Source organism: Canis lupus (assembly GCF_048164855.1).
Source record: "Canis lupus baileyi chromosome Y unlocalized genomic scaffold, mCanLup2.hap1 SUPER_Y_unloc_5, whole genome shotgun sequence".
Taxonomy (NCBI): domain Eukaryota; kingdom Metazoa; phylum Chordata; class Mammalia; order Carnivora; family Canidae; genus Canis; species Canis lupus.
The window spans coordinates 296,111-313,461 of NW_027326473.1; the positions used below are offsets into that span (position 1 = coordinate 296,111).

The 17,351-nt window shown below is 40.1% G+C and overlaps 1 protein-coding gene across 5 annotated transcripts in view; it reads right to left on the reverse strand.

Moving 5' to 3' along the window:
- Window positions 1-17,113, reverse strand: part of LOC140629718 (gamma-taxilin-like) — a 64,792-nt gene extending 47,679 nt beyond the window's left edge. For 3 of the 5 annotated variants that reach the window (XM_072819297.1, XM_072819296.1, XM_072819298.1), the window contains exons 1-2: window positions 16,814-17,113; window positions 10,343-10,434 (exon numbers count right to left, since the gene is read on the reverse strand). In XM_072819297.1, coding sequence (XP_072675398.1) covers window positions 10,343-10,434; window positions 16,814-17,102 — 381 coding nt within the window. In that variant the 5' untranslated portion in view covers window positions 17,103-17,113. Of the gene's footprint in view, window positions 1-2,929; window positions 3,078-3,593; window positions 3,753-10,342; window positions 10,435-16,813 lie in introns of those variants that run through there. The other 2 variants (XM_072819299.1, XM_072819300.1) reach the window with 2 other exon arrangements.
- Window positions 17,114-17,351: the final 238 nt, after the last annotated feature.

The following is a 17,351-nucleotide window of genomic DNA, read 5'->3' on the forward strand; positions in this document are numbered from 1 at the left end:
TAAAATAACCAAAGAATCATACATTGTTTCTGCTTCCCAAGAAACAACTGAGGTTGACCTTGTATTCAGTATTTTTTTCAAGTCAGTGAGAAAATTTAAAAATTAAAGTCATAAAGAACCTACCTAAAAGTGATATATGCAGACAGCAGATATTCACCCAACTTTTAAAAACAGAAATTGAATTACTCAGCCATTAGAAATGACAAATACCCACCATTTGCTTCGACGTGGATAGAACTGGAGGGTATTATGCTGAGTGAAATAAGTCAATCGGAGAAGGACAAACATTATATGGTCTCATTCATTTGGGGAATATAAAAAATAGTGAAAGGGAATAAAGGGGAAAGGAGAAAAAAATGAGTGGGAAATATCAGAAAGGGAGACAGAACATGAGAGACTCCTAACTCTGGGAAATGAACTAGGGGTGGTGGAAGGGGAGGTAGACGGGGGGTGAGGGTGACTGGGTGATGGGCACTGAGGGGGGCACTTGAGGGGATGAGCACTGGGTGGTATTTTTTGGGGGGGTATTTCTATATACTGGCAAATTGAATACCAATAAAAAATAAATTTATATATAAAAAAAGTCTTTATCATCAAGATATCCTGGTACTGGCAATCACAACACATAGAACAGAGCAGAGAACGCAGAAATGGACCCTCAACTCTATGGGCAACTACTCCTAAGAAGCAAGAAAAAATATCTAATGAAAGAAAGTCTCATCAATAAATATTTCTGAAAAAAACTGGACAGCCTCCTGCAGAAGAATGAAAGTGGACCATTCAGCTACACCAAACACAAAGATAAATCAAAATGGATGAAATACCGAAATGAGAGACCATAATCCATCAAAATCCTAGAGGAGAATTCAGGTAGCAACTTTTTTTTTTTTTTTGCTTGCAGCGACTGCTAGCAAGGCACCTCTCAAAAGGCATAGGAAACAAAGGGAAAAATAAACTATTAGGACTTCATCAAGACAGAATCTGTACAACAATGCAACAGGCGGCAAAATGAAAGGCAACCTACAGAATAGGAGAAGATATTTCCTTAACAAAGTCAGCACCCAACAAAACAAATAATCCAGTCAAGAAATGGGGAGAATACATGAACAGGCTTTTCTCCAAAGAAGACCTATACACATGGCCAACAGGCAGATGAGAAAAATGATCCTCATGACTTGTCATCAGGGAAATACAAATGAAAACTACACTAAGATCTCACTTACACAACTCAGAATGGATAAAGTAACAAGGCCAGAAACAATAAATATAAGGGAAGATATAGAGAGAGTGGAACTTTCTCTTTCACTTTTGATGCAAGGGCAGGCTTGTTCAGCCATTCCAGAAAACAGAAAGGAATGTCCTGAAAAAGTGAGAATAGAGCTACCCTAGGACGCGGCCATTGCAATACAGGGTATTTACCCCAAAGACACAAATTTAATGAAATGAAATGACTCCTGCACACCACTGTTCACTGCAGCAATGTTCATAATAGCCAAACTATGGGAGGAATCAGGATGCCCTTCTACAGAGTGATAAAGAAGATGTGGAAGGAGCCTCGGTGTCCATCGACAGATGAATGGATAAAGGAGATGTGGTCTATACATAAAATGGGATATTACACAGCCATCAGATATAACATGTTTTCATTCAGACGGGGAACATAAAAAATAGTGAAAGGGAATAAGAGGAAAGGAAAGAAAATGAATGGGAAATATCAGAGGCAGTGACAGAACATGAGAGACTCCTAACTCTGGAAAAGGAAGAAGGGGTAGTGGAAGGGTGGGCAGGGTGTTGGGGTGACTGGGTGACGGGCACTGAGGGGGGCAATTGGCGGGATGAGCACTGGGTGTTATGCTATGTGTTGATAAATTGAACTCAAATAAAAAAATACAAAAAAAATAAAAATAAAAACAGAAATTGGGAAACTAATCCTTTATCATGTATTTCAATCCCATGTTGTAGTCAAGTGAGGAATGATAACAAACTAGAAAAATGCTCAGAAAAGCATGAGCAGAGAAGGAAGGACAGTTTAAATGGTAGATGAATATGAGACAGTTAGGGCAGTATTAGATTCCGACTATTCATATGCACTATTAACACAAAGGGACATTACCTTAACCATTTTAATTTGGTGAACCTTTTAAATTTAGCTAACTGAATAAACCCTTGTTCCTGAATCAGTCAGTCTCTACCTTCATCCCAAGGAGCATGAACCCAAACACTCATGTTCTTATTTGCAGTTTGTTTTTTAATCAGAGTTGTCCCTGGGAAAGAGAGACCTCCAAAATCACTGCCACTGAAAGTGACAATTTTGAATCCCCAGACTATGCTGAATTCATGGCTCCTCTTTCAATCGTGTAGGTCCTGGATCTTTCTTTCAGAATGCATGGAGAAGTGAAAAGAAAGGGGGAAAAGACAACTAAAAGTTAGTTAACACCTTGTACTGACACGGAAAAAATACCTGACATTGGAAAGAGACCCCCCAAAACTAATTCTTGACACTTTGCTCCAGTATAAATTTAACATTTTCAAATTCATTATATATGTTAGAAAAATATTACTTGTAACTTCCTAGAGGAGTGAGTGTTTCAATATTGCTCAAGTAAAGGGAAAAAAAAGGAGGATTCTCATCTTCAGAGGTCCTTTCCCTGAAATTCCACACCCCGTGGCTCTAATAGTACATAATAGGCAGCCTATCCATTGTGCGAACTTTTCCAAATTCCACCCATCGACCGCAGAACAAGTTGGGTTTTCCCAGTCTTATGGTCCTCACTTTCCTGTATTCTGAGGCAATGAAAACTCCCGATGTTAAGTAGGGAAAATTTGTAGAATGTACCACAGATTGAGAGACCAAAGGCTGTTGGGCAGGCACTCAAATGACAGGAAAAAGAAAGAAAAGGAAGAAAAAACGTGAATTAGAAAGGCTCACAACGATGCTCGCCAGTTCTGTTGGACTGAGGTCTTGCGGCATCATTTCGGCATCTCTGCTCCCAACTATCACCAAACCGGTGATGCCAATTGCCAAGGTCCCATGAACTGTGCGGCCATACCCAGGTACTTCATAGAAATATACAACCCTGTTGCGGCGAAAGGAAATGAAGACATGGAAAAGGAACAGGCAGCGTAAGGATGATGGACTCCGCGCCATTATAGAAGTACGCAATAGCGCTGCCAGGGAGCAGCCTGCGCGTTTCCATTTACCTCCCCACATCCGAAGGACAGCTCTAAAGCTCTTACTGTTTTGACGGCGTGCCCAGCGCGGGGAGCATGAGGCGGCGGGGGCTGGGAGTGAGGACACTAGGCTCCCGGGGCCCGGCCGCGCCGTCCGCACGTGGCTGTCACACCTGGCTCACCCCTACATCATATTCCATTTCCTTCAGACAGGGCTGCGTTTTCTGCCCTTCCTTGTCTTCCAACCGCATGCCCCCAAACGGCAGCCCTCTCCCTCACCCCATTTAGTCCGATAGGTATATAGAAACATTCACTTGCTCCCACCGACATTACCTGGGAGGAAAGAAAGCTGAATATTCGTGCCGTGGCTAAAGTAAACAAATAGTTTAAAGCAACCTGTAAAAGACCGTATTCTCACTTACCTTTTAACCCTGCAGCTAGAGCTGACCAGAATATCTACCCCACTGACCCGCAGGGAATAGCCGGCGCCTTTTTCGCGCAGCCTATTTTACCTAAGTCGCAGCGAGTTGACGAAAGCAGCCAAATCCGCAATATAACGAGCAGCACAAACTCGCAAGACTTCCTATCCTCTAATACCTGCCGACCAATCGCGCACCCTAAGCCTTTCACGTGACCGGAAGAGGTTGGCTGCAGCGGGAAAGGACTAGGATGGGGGTGGGGAATATAAGAATCTAGGCTGAGCTTTTTCGTCAAAGCTTGTGTGGAGTTTTTGCGATTCAGAGTTCCGGAGAAAAGACTTCGGAAGGAACTGGCACTCCTGCCAAATTGCGCGGTTGCCCACGTGCTGTTTACATAGTTATTCAGGATTCAGAGAAAAGGAAACAACTCACTGTCCTGCGCACATTGCCTACTGGGATTTGTAGTTTTAAAGGGATGCTATGGTGCGCTGACTGGCTTACCGATTGAGCCTCTGCCTCAAACTAGAAGTGTGATCTGAGATCCAGTCCCGCATCGCGCTCCCTGCATGGCGCCTGCCTGTGTCTGCCTTTTTGTGCCTCTCATGAATAGATAAAAATCTTTAAAAAAAAAAAAATAAATGAACGCTACTATACTCGAAGAACTTTAGAAATGTTTCAGTAATGGGGAACTTAATATATCAGGGTTGGCAGAAAAACTATTTCTTTTGTTCCTATTGTCCCTATGGAAACCTCACGTTTAGCAGGAAACTTAAGACTATTGGCTTTTATAATTTATTTGCCCCGAGACAGTTGCCCACAGCCCCGCCTAACCATCAACCTTGGCGATCATTTACCACTTCCAGGTTCCTGTGGGATGAGAATCATGTTTTCTTGAGTTTTCTTGACTGACTCTCTCGGGCTTGAAGAACGCAGCTCCACATATAGTTGGCACTTAATACTTGTTAAATGAATTCTACTCTATCAGCCACCGTTTCCCTCTCAGATTTCTCATAAACTTGCTTTGCTGAGTGATTTTGCTTGTTGATGTTATTAATATGAAATGTTGCTCTGGCAGTTCCTGAAAATGACCACTTTCCAGTATAGAGAATCAAGACTTAAGACTTAAAAAATATATATATATACATATATATATATATACATATATATATATAAAATTCACTCCACACAGTTCTCCATCATTAAAGTACAATTCAAGATTTTTATATCTGTAAAGTTTTCAATTACTACTGTATAAATCCACAATATTTTCATCATCTTCCCCCCATACACAACAGAATACAATCACTTCTTCATCATCTTCCGCCCCCCCACACACACAAAATGCAATCACTTCACATTTTTCCTTAGCCGTAGAAATTCATTTCTTTTATTTATAATGATTTAAATATTATATATCAGTTCTTCAGTCCTTGTAGGGCTCTTTATATTTCTTGGATTTACCACAAACTTATTAGTCCTACAGAAAAATGTGTGTGCACACATGTGTATATGTTCACTACTATTTCTATATAGTGTATAAGAGCATGTTTTGCAAATAGTACTATTTTTTCTTTGCAAATCTGCATGCTCCAGTTATTACGTTTCTCCAAAGTTGGGTGCTCACTGTTGAGGAGTTTGGCAATTGCTTTCAACCAAATAACTGGGACCTAACTTTCCAAGATAACAGTAGAGCAGAGAAGACTTAATATTTAGCATCCTGTTTTTTTTAATTTTTTAATTGGAGTTCAATTTGCCAACATATAGCATAACATCCAGTGCTCATCACACTAAGTGCCCCCCTCAGTGCCCATTACCCAGTCACCGCAACCCCCACCCACCTCCCTTTCAACTACCCCTTGTTCGATTCCCTGAGTTAGGTATCTCTCATGTTTTGTTTGTAAAGCAAAATTCCAGAGCCTCTTGCCTGTTGAAGGAAAAGTAAGAGAAAGGCTTTTTTAGAATTCCCTTTCCCTCTTTCCCCCATCCCCTACCTCACTTCTGACTACTTATTATCAAGTTACTGGGAACTTCTAACCACCTGCATCATGTCTTACATTAACCACAGCCTATACAGCTTTCTTGTGCTTGTATGTGCTTGGTAGTTAGAAAAAGGGCATCCAGCTCACTTTATCCTAGAGGATTAACTTCTAATTTGTGAAAATTTACTAATTCATTGCTGGATCAAATTTGACATATTCACAGGCTACCTCCAGAACCCACTGCTCAAATCACTCTTGCACGTATACTAATTTCTTCCAGTGCAAATACGGGAAAGTTGAGCCAGAGTTGCCAGCATTGAGATTCCTGCATCCCTCAAGATAGAACCCATGGATTTTCTGGAAAAGCAATCCCAAACTATCACTATAATTGTGACCACTGACTCTATATTTCCTTATGACTTCGTCATTCAGGTATGACTCATCATTCCACAAAAATGGAATAAACAAATGTGCAAAATGAACAAAATTGTTCTGTCCATTAAAACTGGTCTCTCAATACTCCTAACTCTGGGAAACGAACTAGGGGTGGTAGAAACAGAGGTGGGAAGGGGTGGGGGTGACTGGGTGACGGGCACTGAGGGGGGCACTTGATACGATGAGCACTGGGTGTTATTCTATATGTTGGCAAACGAACACCAATAAAAATATATATATTAAAAAACTGGTCTCTCAAGACTCTGCATTTCTTAGGTGCCTATCTCCTTCTGTATTGCACTTAGCTCAGAGACAGGGGCTGAATCCAGGAACATACATTTGGTTTTCCACCCAGCTTGATAAATTTTTGAAATTTACTGGGAAAAGGAATACACATTGCCAGGTCACCAGCATGCCAATCATGTCCCCATTAACCTGGGAATTATATTTAATTATATTTAATCATAAGATCACTAACCTAACCGACACCAATTTATCCACCTGTCCCTCAAGACATGAACTCCCTCAGGGTCTGTTGAACAACCAGTACATCCAGATACTCCCTCTGCAGAAAAGATTTGTTGTAGTTATTAAGATTTTATTCACTTATTCATCAGAGACAGAGAGAGAGGAGCAGAGACACAGGCAAAGGGAGAAGCAGGCTCCATGCAGGGAACCTGATGACACTTGACCCTGGGACAAGCCCTGACTAAAGGCAGACCGCTGAGCCAACCAGGTGTCCCTGAAGAAATTCTTTTAAGCTGTTATTTCAAAAATTAAAAAGGTCAACAAAAAGGTTGAAAGATATGATCCTTTCAGGTTCCATGAACAATGGATAGTGGAAAGGGAGGTGGGCAGAGGGATGGGGAGACTGGATGATGGGCACAAAGGGGGACACTTGAAGGGATAGGCATTGGGTGATATGCTATAGGTTGACAATTAAACTACAATGAAAAATAATTTTTAAAAATGAAATAAAAATAAAATCATGAATGAAAGAGGAGAGATCACAACAAACACCAAGGAAATACAAACGATTATAAGAAAATATGAGCAACTATATATGCCAAAAAATATTTAATAAGCAATAAATAGAGTTTTGGTTTGTTTCTAGAGATGGAAAGTGTTGATGGTTCACCACAACATGAATACACTTAATACCACTGAAACACATTGCTTGACAGTGGTTATTATGGTACATTTAATGTTATGTATATTTTAGCACAAAAAAACAGCACAGAAACAAGAGAATGGGGCTGGAGTTTGATATGGGCCATCCACAGTGAGGAAGCACCAGGATTGAGGAGTCAGGGGATGCCTGGGTGGCTCAGTGGTTTGGCGCCTGCCTTCGGCCCAGGGTGTGATCCTGGAAACCTGGTATCGAGACCAACATCAGGCTCCCTGCATGGAGCCTGCCTCTCTCTCTCTCTGCCTCTCTTTCTGCCTGTGTCTCTGCGTCTCTCTATCTCTCATGAATAAATAAATAAAATTCTAGAAAAAGAGAGAGGAGTCAGGGTACGATGCATCGATGTGAGTCAGTGCAAAAGCTTCAGTGAGTGAGAGTTGGGGACCAGGAAAGTTGATTCAAGACAACAACAAAAAAGACAAAAAATAGCATGACAGCTAGATTTGTCTCAAACCTTTGGAAACATACGTTTTTAAAAGAAGACAGAAAAACAGGGGAAGACCAAAAGAGATAAGGTCCTTGGGAAAAATAGCTTTCAACAATGTAAGCTGATGCACTGATTTTAGATATGGAAATATACATTTTTTAAATTTATTTATTTATGATAGTGACAGAGAGAGAGGGGGAGAGAGAGAGAGGCAGAGACACAGGCAGAGGGAGAAGCGGGCTCCATGCACGGGAGCCCGATGTGGGATTCGATCCCGGGTCTCCAGGATCTCGCCCTGGGCCAAAGCCAGGCGCCAAACCGCTGTGCCACCCAGGGATCCCCTAGATATGGATATAAATTCTGAAGTTTGCACTTCATGTGGTAAGAATCAAAGATGACTACAGAAGTTCTGTTTGTTTGGTGGGGGTCAGAGGAGAGAAGGAAAGGCATCATCATCCATCCCCCAACACCTAATTCCCCTAGTCATAGGCACCATGGTCTTTCCCTTACAGTCAGGACCCAAGATTATTCTGGTAGCATGGCTCAAAGAGAAAGCCTAGGAATTGGTTTCTCACAGGCAACTGGAATTGACAACTGTATTTCTGTGCTATCACTTCCAAGGTCTCCTCTCGCAGTTCTCATTTTATTTACTGGAGCCATCTCTATTTTTTTCTTGCAAAGCCTAGCTGAAGATTTGTCAATTTCGTTACCTTTTCAAATAACCAGCTTAGTTTCATTGATCTTTTCCATTGCTTTTTGGTTTCTTTTTCATTGGTTTCCACACTGATCTTTATCATTTTTATGTATTCCTTCTAACTTTGGGCTTTGTTGTTTTTTTTAGTTCTTTGAGATATAAATGTAGGTTGGTTGGGTGAGATTTTTCATGTTTTTGTGGTAGCACAAATGGCTATGAACCTGAGAACTGCTTTTGCCATGCATAATCTGGTATGATGTATTTCCAACATCATTTGCCTCAATATTTTAAAACAGTTTCCTTTAATTACTTTACTGACCCACTGTTCAGCATGTTATTTAACTTCCAGATATTAACAACTTCCCTCTTTTGTTCTGATTTCTAGTTGTTTGGTAGGGATGCTTGGAAGGGTTTCAATCTTGTTAAGTGTACTGAAGCGGCCTAATGTGATCTATTCTGGAGAACACGTCATGAGCATTTTAAGTGAATGTCTATTCGTTTTAGAATGGAACAGTCTGTATATCACTTTTAAGTCCATTCGTTTTACTGTGCTGTTTAAGGCCAATATTCCCTTACTGATTTTTTTTTTGTGTGGATAATTTGTCCATTGATGTAAACAGGGTATGAAAGCCCCTTACTGTTACAGTATTCCTAACAGCCTTTAGGTCTGTTAATGTTTGTTTTATATATTTGGGATCTCTATATTGGGTACACTGATTATTTTTAAATGTTACATCCGCTTGTTGGATTTTTCATTACAAAGTGCTTTTTGTCTCTGCTTTTTATTTTAAAGGCCACTTTGTCTGGTTTGACTATAGCTACCCCAAATTTCCTTTGGCTTTCATTTGCATAGAATGCCTTTTCCCATCTCTTCACTTTTGGTCTCTGCATCCTTATGTCTTGTGAAAATCTTATGACTTTAATATATGCAGCATATAGATGGCTCTTGTTTCCTTATTCTTTAATCCATTTAATCCCTATTTTTTTGATTAAATAACTCAGTCCACTTACATTTCAAGTAATTATTGATAGGTATGTTCTAAGTGCCATTTGTTAATTGCTCTCTGGCTATTTTATAGTTACTGCATTCTTTTCTCCTCTGTTACTCTCTACTTTGGTGACTTGATGAGTTTCTTAAGTCGTATGCTTACCTTCTTTTCTCAGTATCTTTTGGGTATCTACTACAGATTTCTGGTTTTTGGTTACCAAGAGGTTGGCATATATCATCACACATCTATGTATGTGTACCAGATTATTTTAAGTTGATAATAGTAAGACTGACTATATTCTAAAGCTCTACATTTATCATGTCCTCCTAAGTAAAATCCCACTTGATTCATGTTTCTCCAAGCCTGGTTCCTGGGCCCAGCGCTTTGGCCATCAACTGGGAATTTGTTAGAATATGATACTGTAGCCATCTCACCCACTCCTGCCTCAGATCTACTATAAAATGAATCTTAACATCTCCTGAATCATTATTAACAATCAATATTCCCTGGTGATTTATATAAATTTGAGAAGGACTGCCCTAGACCACTCTGCTAGTCAGTTTGCTCTTTCTTCCCTAATGCTTCAGACTTGCTGCTGATGTCACATCACCAGGCCAAATACAACCATTCTGCCACTTTTCCATGTGAATTTCATGCCTTTCTCCATCTTTCTTTTTCTACCATTACTCATTTTATTTTCATCATGTCAGTGTACCATTATAGACTGACTTCCCTACCTGATGGAAGCAGCCCATTCCTTTCCTGAGGCCAGCACCAACAACTCTGATTGCTTTGCATCTGGACAGTTTCTAGACCTTTCACTGATGCTCAGTGGTTCCTGCCTCTCACAATTTCAGAAGATGCCAAAATGCTAATAAGCAGGATATATGTGAACTATCTGAAGGAACAGTAACTATACTTGTTCCAGCTCAATACTTAAGAGTTTGTTATTCAGAAAACATAGTAATATGTTGATATATGATAGTGCTTTAATAACAAATTTTGCTATATTTTACATAGGCTTTGTGCCCTTAATACTCACAAGATCAGCGTATTTCTTACAGAGAGCTGCCAGCTTTTCCTCTGGAGTTGAAAGAGTGTTTAAGGCTTGCATCAATACTAACACTTCTTTTCCTGATAACCAATAAAAGAAAAAAAAGTACCAGGGTGAAAAATTATTATTATTATTATTTATAAATTTATTTTTTATTGGTGTTCAATTTGCCAACAAGTAGAATAACAACCAGTGTTCATCCCATCAAGTGCCCCCCTCAGTGACCCCCGTCACCCATTTACCCCCACCCCCTGCTCACCTCCCCTTCCACCACCCCTAGTTCATTTCCCAGAGTTAGGAGCCTCTCATGTTTTGTCTCCCTTTCTGATATTCCCACTCATTTTTTTTCTCCTTTCCCCTTTATTCCCTTTCACTATTTTTTACATTCCCCAAATGAATGAGACCATATAATGTTTGTCCTTCTCTGATTGACTTATTTCACTCAGCATAATACCCTCCAGTTCCATCCACGTTGAAGCAAATGGTGGGTATTGGTCATTTCTAATGGCTGAGTAATATTCCACTGTATACATAGACCATATCTTCTATATCCATTCATCTTTCGATGGACACCGAGGATCCTTCCACAGTGTGGCTACTGTGGACATTGCTGCTATAAACATTGGGGTGCAGGTGTCCCGGCGTTTCACTGCATCTGTATCTTTGGGGTAAATCCCAGCAGTGCAATTGCTGGGTCATAGGGTAGATCTATTTTTAACTCTTTGAGGAAACTCCACACAGTTGCCCAGAGTGGCTGCACCAGTTCACATTAGGGGGAAAAATTATTAATCCAATCTGTAACTTCTACATAATATTCATGTTCCAATGTCCAGATTATGACATAGACTGTACATTGATACAGATTACCAGTAAAACAGAGAAATTGTTAAGAGGAGTCTCCCCAGTACCTTTAAATTTCTTCGGTTTACCAAAACTACCAGAGATTAGCTATTTGGCACTTAAACAGTAAGCACAAGAGTTTAAAACCTCTTACTTAACTGCTAATTCCAAGATAAAACACTTTACAAAGGGTAGGAATGTTTTCAAAACATCTATGCTGGCCAAGGACAAAACACCTAAAATGTATATAATGCATTGTGACTAGCAACTTTCTAAATACCAGTTTTGGTTATGATTCTTTTCAGGTGATTTACCAAGCATATTCGTGGTGTTAAAGTTTAGGGCCAAAGAAATGAAGTCAAAACATTAATTCTTCCCTTGGAGAGAAGAGTTTTATTTTTATTTATTTATTTTTTAAAGAATACTTTAAGAACTCTGGCAGGCAGAAGGAGATGACTGACATAAGTGGGGGCAAACGTGCTTCAGAGTAAATGATAATCTCTCTTTCTTTCCCTGGGCAGGCGGGGGGTGGGGGAATTTTATTTTCTACACTGTCCACTCTTTCTGTGGAGGATATTTCATTTTAAGATTAGAAGAAAAATTTAATAGGTGTTATACTTTGCAAACTGCTATGCAAGGAGGTAGGAAGGAGGAACAGACTGACTTCAAAAGATACTTTCCTCAATGAAAATGAAAACCGAAACCGAACTCTCTAAAACCTTTGGAATACAGCAAAGGCAGTCTTAAGACAGAGGTAAACAGCAACAAAGACCTTTGTCAAGAAACCAAAAAAAGTCTCAAATACATAGCCTAACCTTACACCAAATGGACCTGGGAAAGAACAGCAAATAAGGCATAAAACAAGCGAAAGGGGGCAGCCCTGGTGGCTGAGAGGTTTAGCAATGCATTCTGCCCGGGGTGTGATCCTGGAACCTGGGATCGAGTCCCATGTCAGGCTCCCTGTATGGAGCCTGCGTCTCCTTCTGCCTGTGTCTCTGCCTCTCTCTCTCTGTGTCTGTCATGAATGAATAAATAAAATCTTAAAAAAAAACAAAACAAGCGAAGAAAAGAAGTAATGAATATTAAAACAGAAATCCATGAAATAGAAACCAGAACAGTGGACAGATCATGAAACTAGGACCTGGTACTTGGAAAGAATTAATACGGTCAAAAACCCCAACCCAGACTTCTCAAAAAGACAACAGAAAGGACCCAAATTAATAAAATCACGAATGAAAGAGGAGAGATCACAACTAACACCAAGGAAATACAAACGATTATAAGAACATATGAGCAAACCATATATGCCAACAAATTAGGCCATCTGGAAGAAATGGATGCATTCCTAGAAACGTACAAACTACTAAAATTGAAACAGGAAGAAATGAACATGACCCATAACCAGCAAGGGAACTGAAGCAGTCATCAAAAACCTCCCAAGAGGGGCAGGGCACCTGGGTGACTCAGTGGTGGAGCATCTCCCTTTGGCTCAGGTCATGAACCCGGGGTCCTGGGATCGAGTCCACACTGGGCTCCCCACAGGCAGCCTGCTTCTCCCTCTGCCTGGGTCTCTGCCCTCTCTCTCTCTCTCTCACATGAAAAATAAACAAACAACAAACAAAAAACCTCCCAACAAATAAGAGTCTAGGGCCAGATGACTACCCAAAGGAATTTTATCAATCATTTAAAGAAGAAATAATAATCAATTCTTCTAAAGATGTGTCAAAAAAAAAAAAAAAACAGAAATGGAAGGAAAAATTCCATACTCTTTGTATGGATAGAGGGAACATACCTCCCCTGTGGTAAAACAAAACAAAACAAAACAAAACAAAACCCCTATGAAAAGGCCACACTGAGTATCACTCTCAATGGGGAAACCTGAGAGCTTTTCCCCTCAGGTCAGGAACAGGACAGGGACGTCCACTCTTACCACTGATACTCAACATAGTATTAGAAATCCTAGCCTCAGCAACCAGGCAACAAAAAGAAAGAGAACACATCCAGATTGGCAAAGAAGAAGTGAAACTCTCCATTTTTGCCGATGACATAACACTCTACGGACAAAACCCAAAAGACTCCACCCCAAAGATTGCTAGATATCATACAGGAATTCAGCAAAGTGGCAGGATATAAAATGAATGCACAGAAATCAGCTGCATTTCTAAACACTAACGATGAGACAGAAGAAAGAGAAATTCAGGAATCGATCCCACTTACCATTACACCAAAAACCGTGAAATACCTAGGAATAACCCTAAGAAAAGGGGTAAAGGATCTGTACTCTGAAAACTACAGAATATTCATGAAAGAAACTGAAGAAGAGGGCAGCCCCGGTGGCGCAGTGGTTTAGCGCCTGCAGCCAGGGCGTGATCCTGGAGACCTGGGATCTAGTCCCCGTGTCTGGCTCCCTGCAGAGAGCCTGCTTCTCTTCTGCCTGCGCTCCTCCTCTGCCTCTCTCTCTCTCTCTCTCTCTGAATGAATAAATAAATAATAAATAAATAAATAAATAAATAAGTCTTAAAAAAAAAAAAAAGAAACCGAAGAAGACACAAAGAGATGGAAAAACATTCCCATGCTCATGGATTGGAAGAACAGATATTGTGTAAATGTCTATGTTATCTGGAGCAATCTACACACTCAATGCAATCCCTATCAAAAAATACCACCAACGTGGTATTTTTCACAGAACTGAAAAAAATAATCCTAAAATTTGTATGGAACCAGAAAAAAAAATAGCCCAGGGGAATGTTGAAAAAGAGAACCAATGCTGGGCGCGTCAAAGTGCCGGATTTCAAGCTGGTACTACAAAGCTGTGGTCATCAAGACAGTGTGGTGCTGGTGCACCACATAGACACAGACACATACATCAATGGAACATAACAGAAAACCCAGAAATGGGCCCTCACCTCTCTAGTCAACTCATCTTCCACAAAGAAGCAAAGAATATCTAATGGAAAAAAAGACAGTCTCTTCAACAGATGTGTTTGGGAAAACTGGACAGCCACATGCAGAAGATGAAACTGGACCATCTTCTTACACCATACACAAAGGATACACTCAAAATGGATGAAAAGAGGGACAGGAATCCATCAAACTCCTAGAGGAGAACACAGGCAGCCACCTCTTTGACCTTGGCTGTACCAACTTTTGCTAGACATGACTCCAAAGGCATAATGAACTTACTACTGGATTTCCACAAGATAAAAAAGTGTTTTATGGGGGTTGGCTCAGTTGATTAAGAGACTTTCTTCAGCTCAGGTCATGAGCCTAGCCCCCACATCAAGCTCCTGCTCCGCGAGGAGCCTGCTTCTCCCTCTGCCCCTCCCCCTGCTTGTGCTCTCGCGTGCGTGTGCTCTCTCTCTCTCTCTCTCTCTCTGTCAAATAAACATGCGTAAAATCTTTTTTAAAAAAAAAAAAGCCTTTTGCATAGCAAAGGAAACCGACAAAACTGAAAGGCAACCTACAGAAGGCAAGAATATATTTGTAAATGTCTTATCAGATAAAGGGCTAGTAGCCAAAATTCATAAAGAACTTATCAAATCAACACCCAAACAACTAAGTAATCCAGTCTAGAAACAGGCAGAAGACAGGACAGAGATTTTACCAAGGAAGACCTAAAAGTGGCTAACAGACAGATGAAAAAGTGCCCAACGTCACCAGGCAACGGGGAAATACAACTCAAAACCCAGAAATGAGATACCAGTCCCATGGTCAGAATGGCTCAAATGAACAACCCAGGAAACATCTGATGCTGGTGAGGGTGCGGAGAAAGGGAGATGCTCGTACACTGTTGGTGGGAATGCAAACTTAAGCAGCCACTCTGGAAGAAAATGGAGGAGGTTCCTCAAAAAGTTAAAATAGAGCCAGAAGAAAAGCTTAATTGTTGTTATTAAGTTGTATCACTAAGCATTTTCCCAAAATGATGCCATGTCATCATTTTACAAACACAGTGACCTGAAAGGGCACCTGCACCCCCATGTTTATAGCAGCAATGTCCACAACAGCCAAACTATGGAAAGAGCACAGCTGTCCATCGACAGATGAATGGATAAAGAAGATGTGGTGTATATACATACACATATACATTCAGTGGAATACTACTCAGCCATCAAAAACAATGAAATCTTACCATCTGCCAGAATGTGGATGGAACTGAAGGATATTATGATAAGCAAAATAAGTTAATTGCAGAAAGACAATTATGTGACTTCACTCATACAGAGGGTGTAAGTACCAAAACAGAGGATCATAAGGGTAGGGAAGGACAAATAGGGCAAAAACAGATGGAGATGCTTAACTACAGAAAACAAACTGAGGGTCACTGGAGGGGAGGCGAGTGGGGGGATGCACTGAGGAGGGCACAGATGGAATGAGTACTGGGTGTTATCTACAACCGATGAATCACTGAATTCAACCTCCAAAACTAATAATACACAAGATGTTCTTTAATTGAATTTAAATAAAATTAAATCTAAAAGAATACTTTGCACACAAAATTTTTACTCTGAAACTGTTTGTCATTCAATTCAAGGATAAATAAAGATGGAAGACAACGTGTAAGAAATAATAGTATATATAAACTGTTATGTTATGAAGATTTTAGGCTGTAACCATTTAAGAGTATGTAAAAAAAACTTCAAAGAAAGCTGTATTTTACATATGCTGTTGGGGCTGCTGATTCTGAGGTTATCTTTTTGTTTGCAAGGAATTTTAAATAGTTCTCATATTCCTATAAATTTTAAAGTCATAAAGGGTGGCAGAAAACAGATTTTTAAGAATTCCAGGTTATAGTCAGGTACAGAAATCACTCAATTCAAACACCATTCAAAGATGTTAGGTATAGGGATCCCTGGGTGGCGCAGTGGTTTAGCGCCTGCCTTTGGCCCAGGGTGTGATCCTGGAGACCCGGGATCGAATCCCACATCGGGCTCCTGGTGCATGGAGCCTGCTTCTCCCTCTGCCTATGTCTCCGCCTCTCTCTCTCTCTCTCTCTCTGTGTGACTATCATAAATAAATAAAAATTAAAAAAAAAAGATGTTAGGTATAATAGGAATTTTTTAAAAACAAGAAACATCCCATAAAGCAAAAGAAGGCTTTTAGATTTTATTCATGAAATATAACATATCACATTCTTAGCCCTAAACTGTCAAACTAACAGAGGAGAAGGGAGAAAACACACCCTGATAACTAGTCTTGTTAGCCTGCTTTCTAAGCCAGAGACAGCCATAACATGCTAAATTTTAGCCAATATTTTTAAATAAACTGAGCAAAAACACAGTCTTCACAGTAATTACCGGTCAGATTACTTTAAAGAATCAAACAACAGGACAAAAACAATAGTAGTCTTGCCAAATGGCCAGAGAGTTTTTCACAAAGACAAAACGATTCTTGATTATTCAGAGAGTAATTATTTGGACCCTGTAACGAAAGATCCCTACCTCACCATTTTTGCCTCCTGAATATAACTGACTGGCCTGTCCAAAGAAAACAGAGCTGTGTTTTAACCAAAACTGCACCTACCTCAAAACTGGACAGGTTCTGTAATTATCTGTGCTACAGAAAAGTCAGGTAAATGAGCAGCATGTAAAATATGTCCAACCACTGAGTGGAGATTATTACCTAAGGTTTTTCCTTTGTTACTGCTGCACTCTGAATCTTGTTGACTATCACAAGGCTCTGTTCCAGCATCTGGTCCAGGATGATCCATTCTTGACTCTTCTTTGCAGTACACTGGGCTCACCAAATTCCTATTCTTTGTTATAAAGTTACTGCTTTCATCTTCTTGCAAGGCATTATTGTTACTTGTGCCGGCACAATTTGAGTCTTGGTGTTGAAGAATATCATTTGATTGAGAGTTCCGCAATCCGTCTGCTTTTACTCCTAGCCTGCGAATTCTAGATTCTTCCATTATGCCAGTCACAAGCTAGAAGGAATGAGGAGAAAAAAAAAAAAAAAAAAAAAACAGATCACAGAAGAAGAAAAAAAAAAAGATGAAATGTAGTCAAGGGAGGGAAACTATGCAGTACATAAAATACACGGTTTTCCATACTACATCATTTATGTCTAAATGTACTTTTTACATTTTGTATGTGGTACAAGCAGTAGGCATGTCATCATTTGACAGTTTTTCCTCCTTTAATCATTATTTACAAAATAA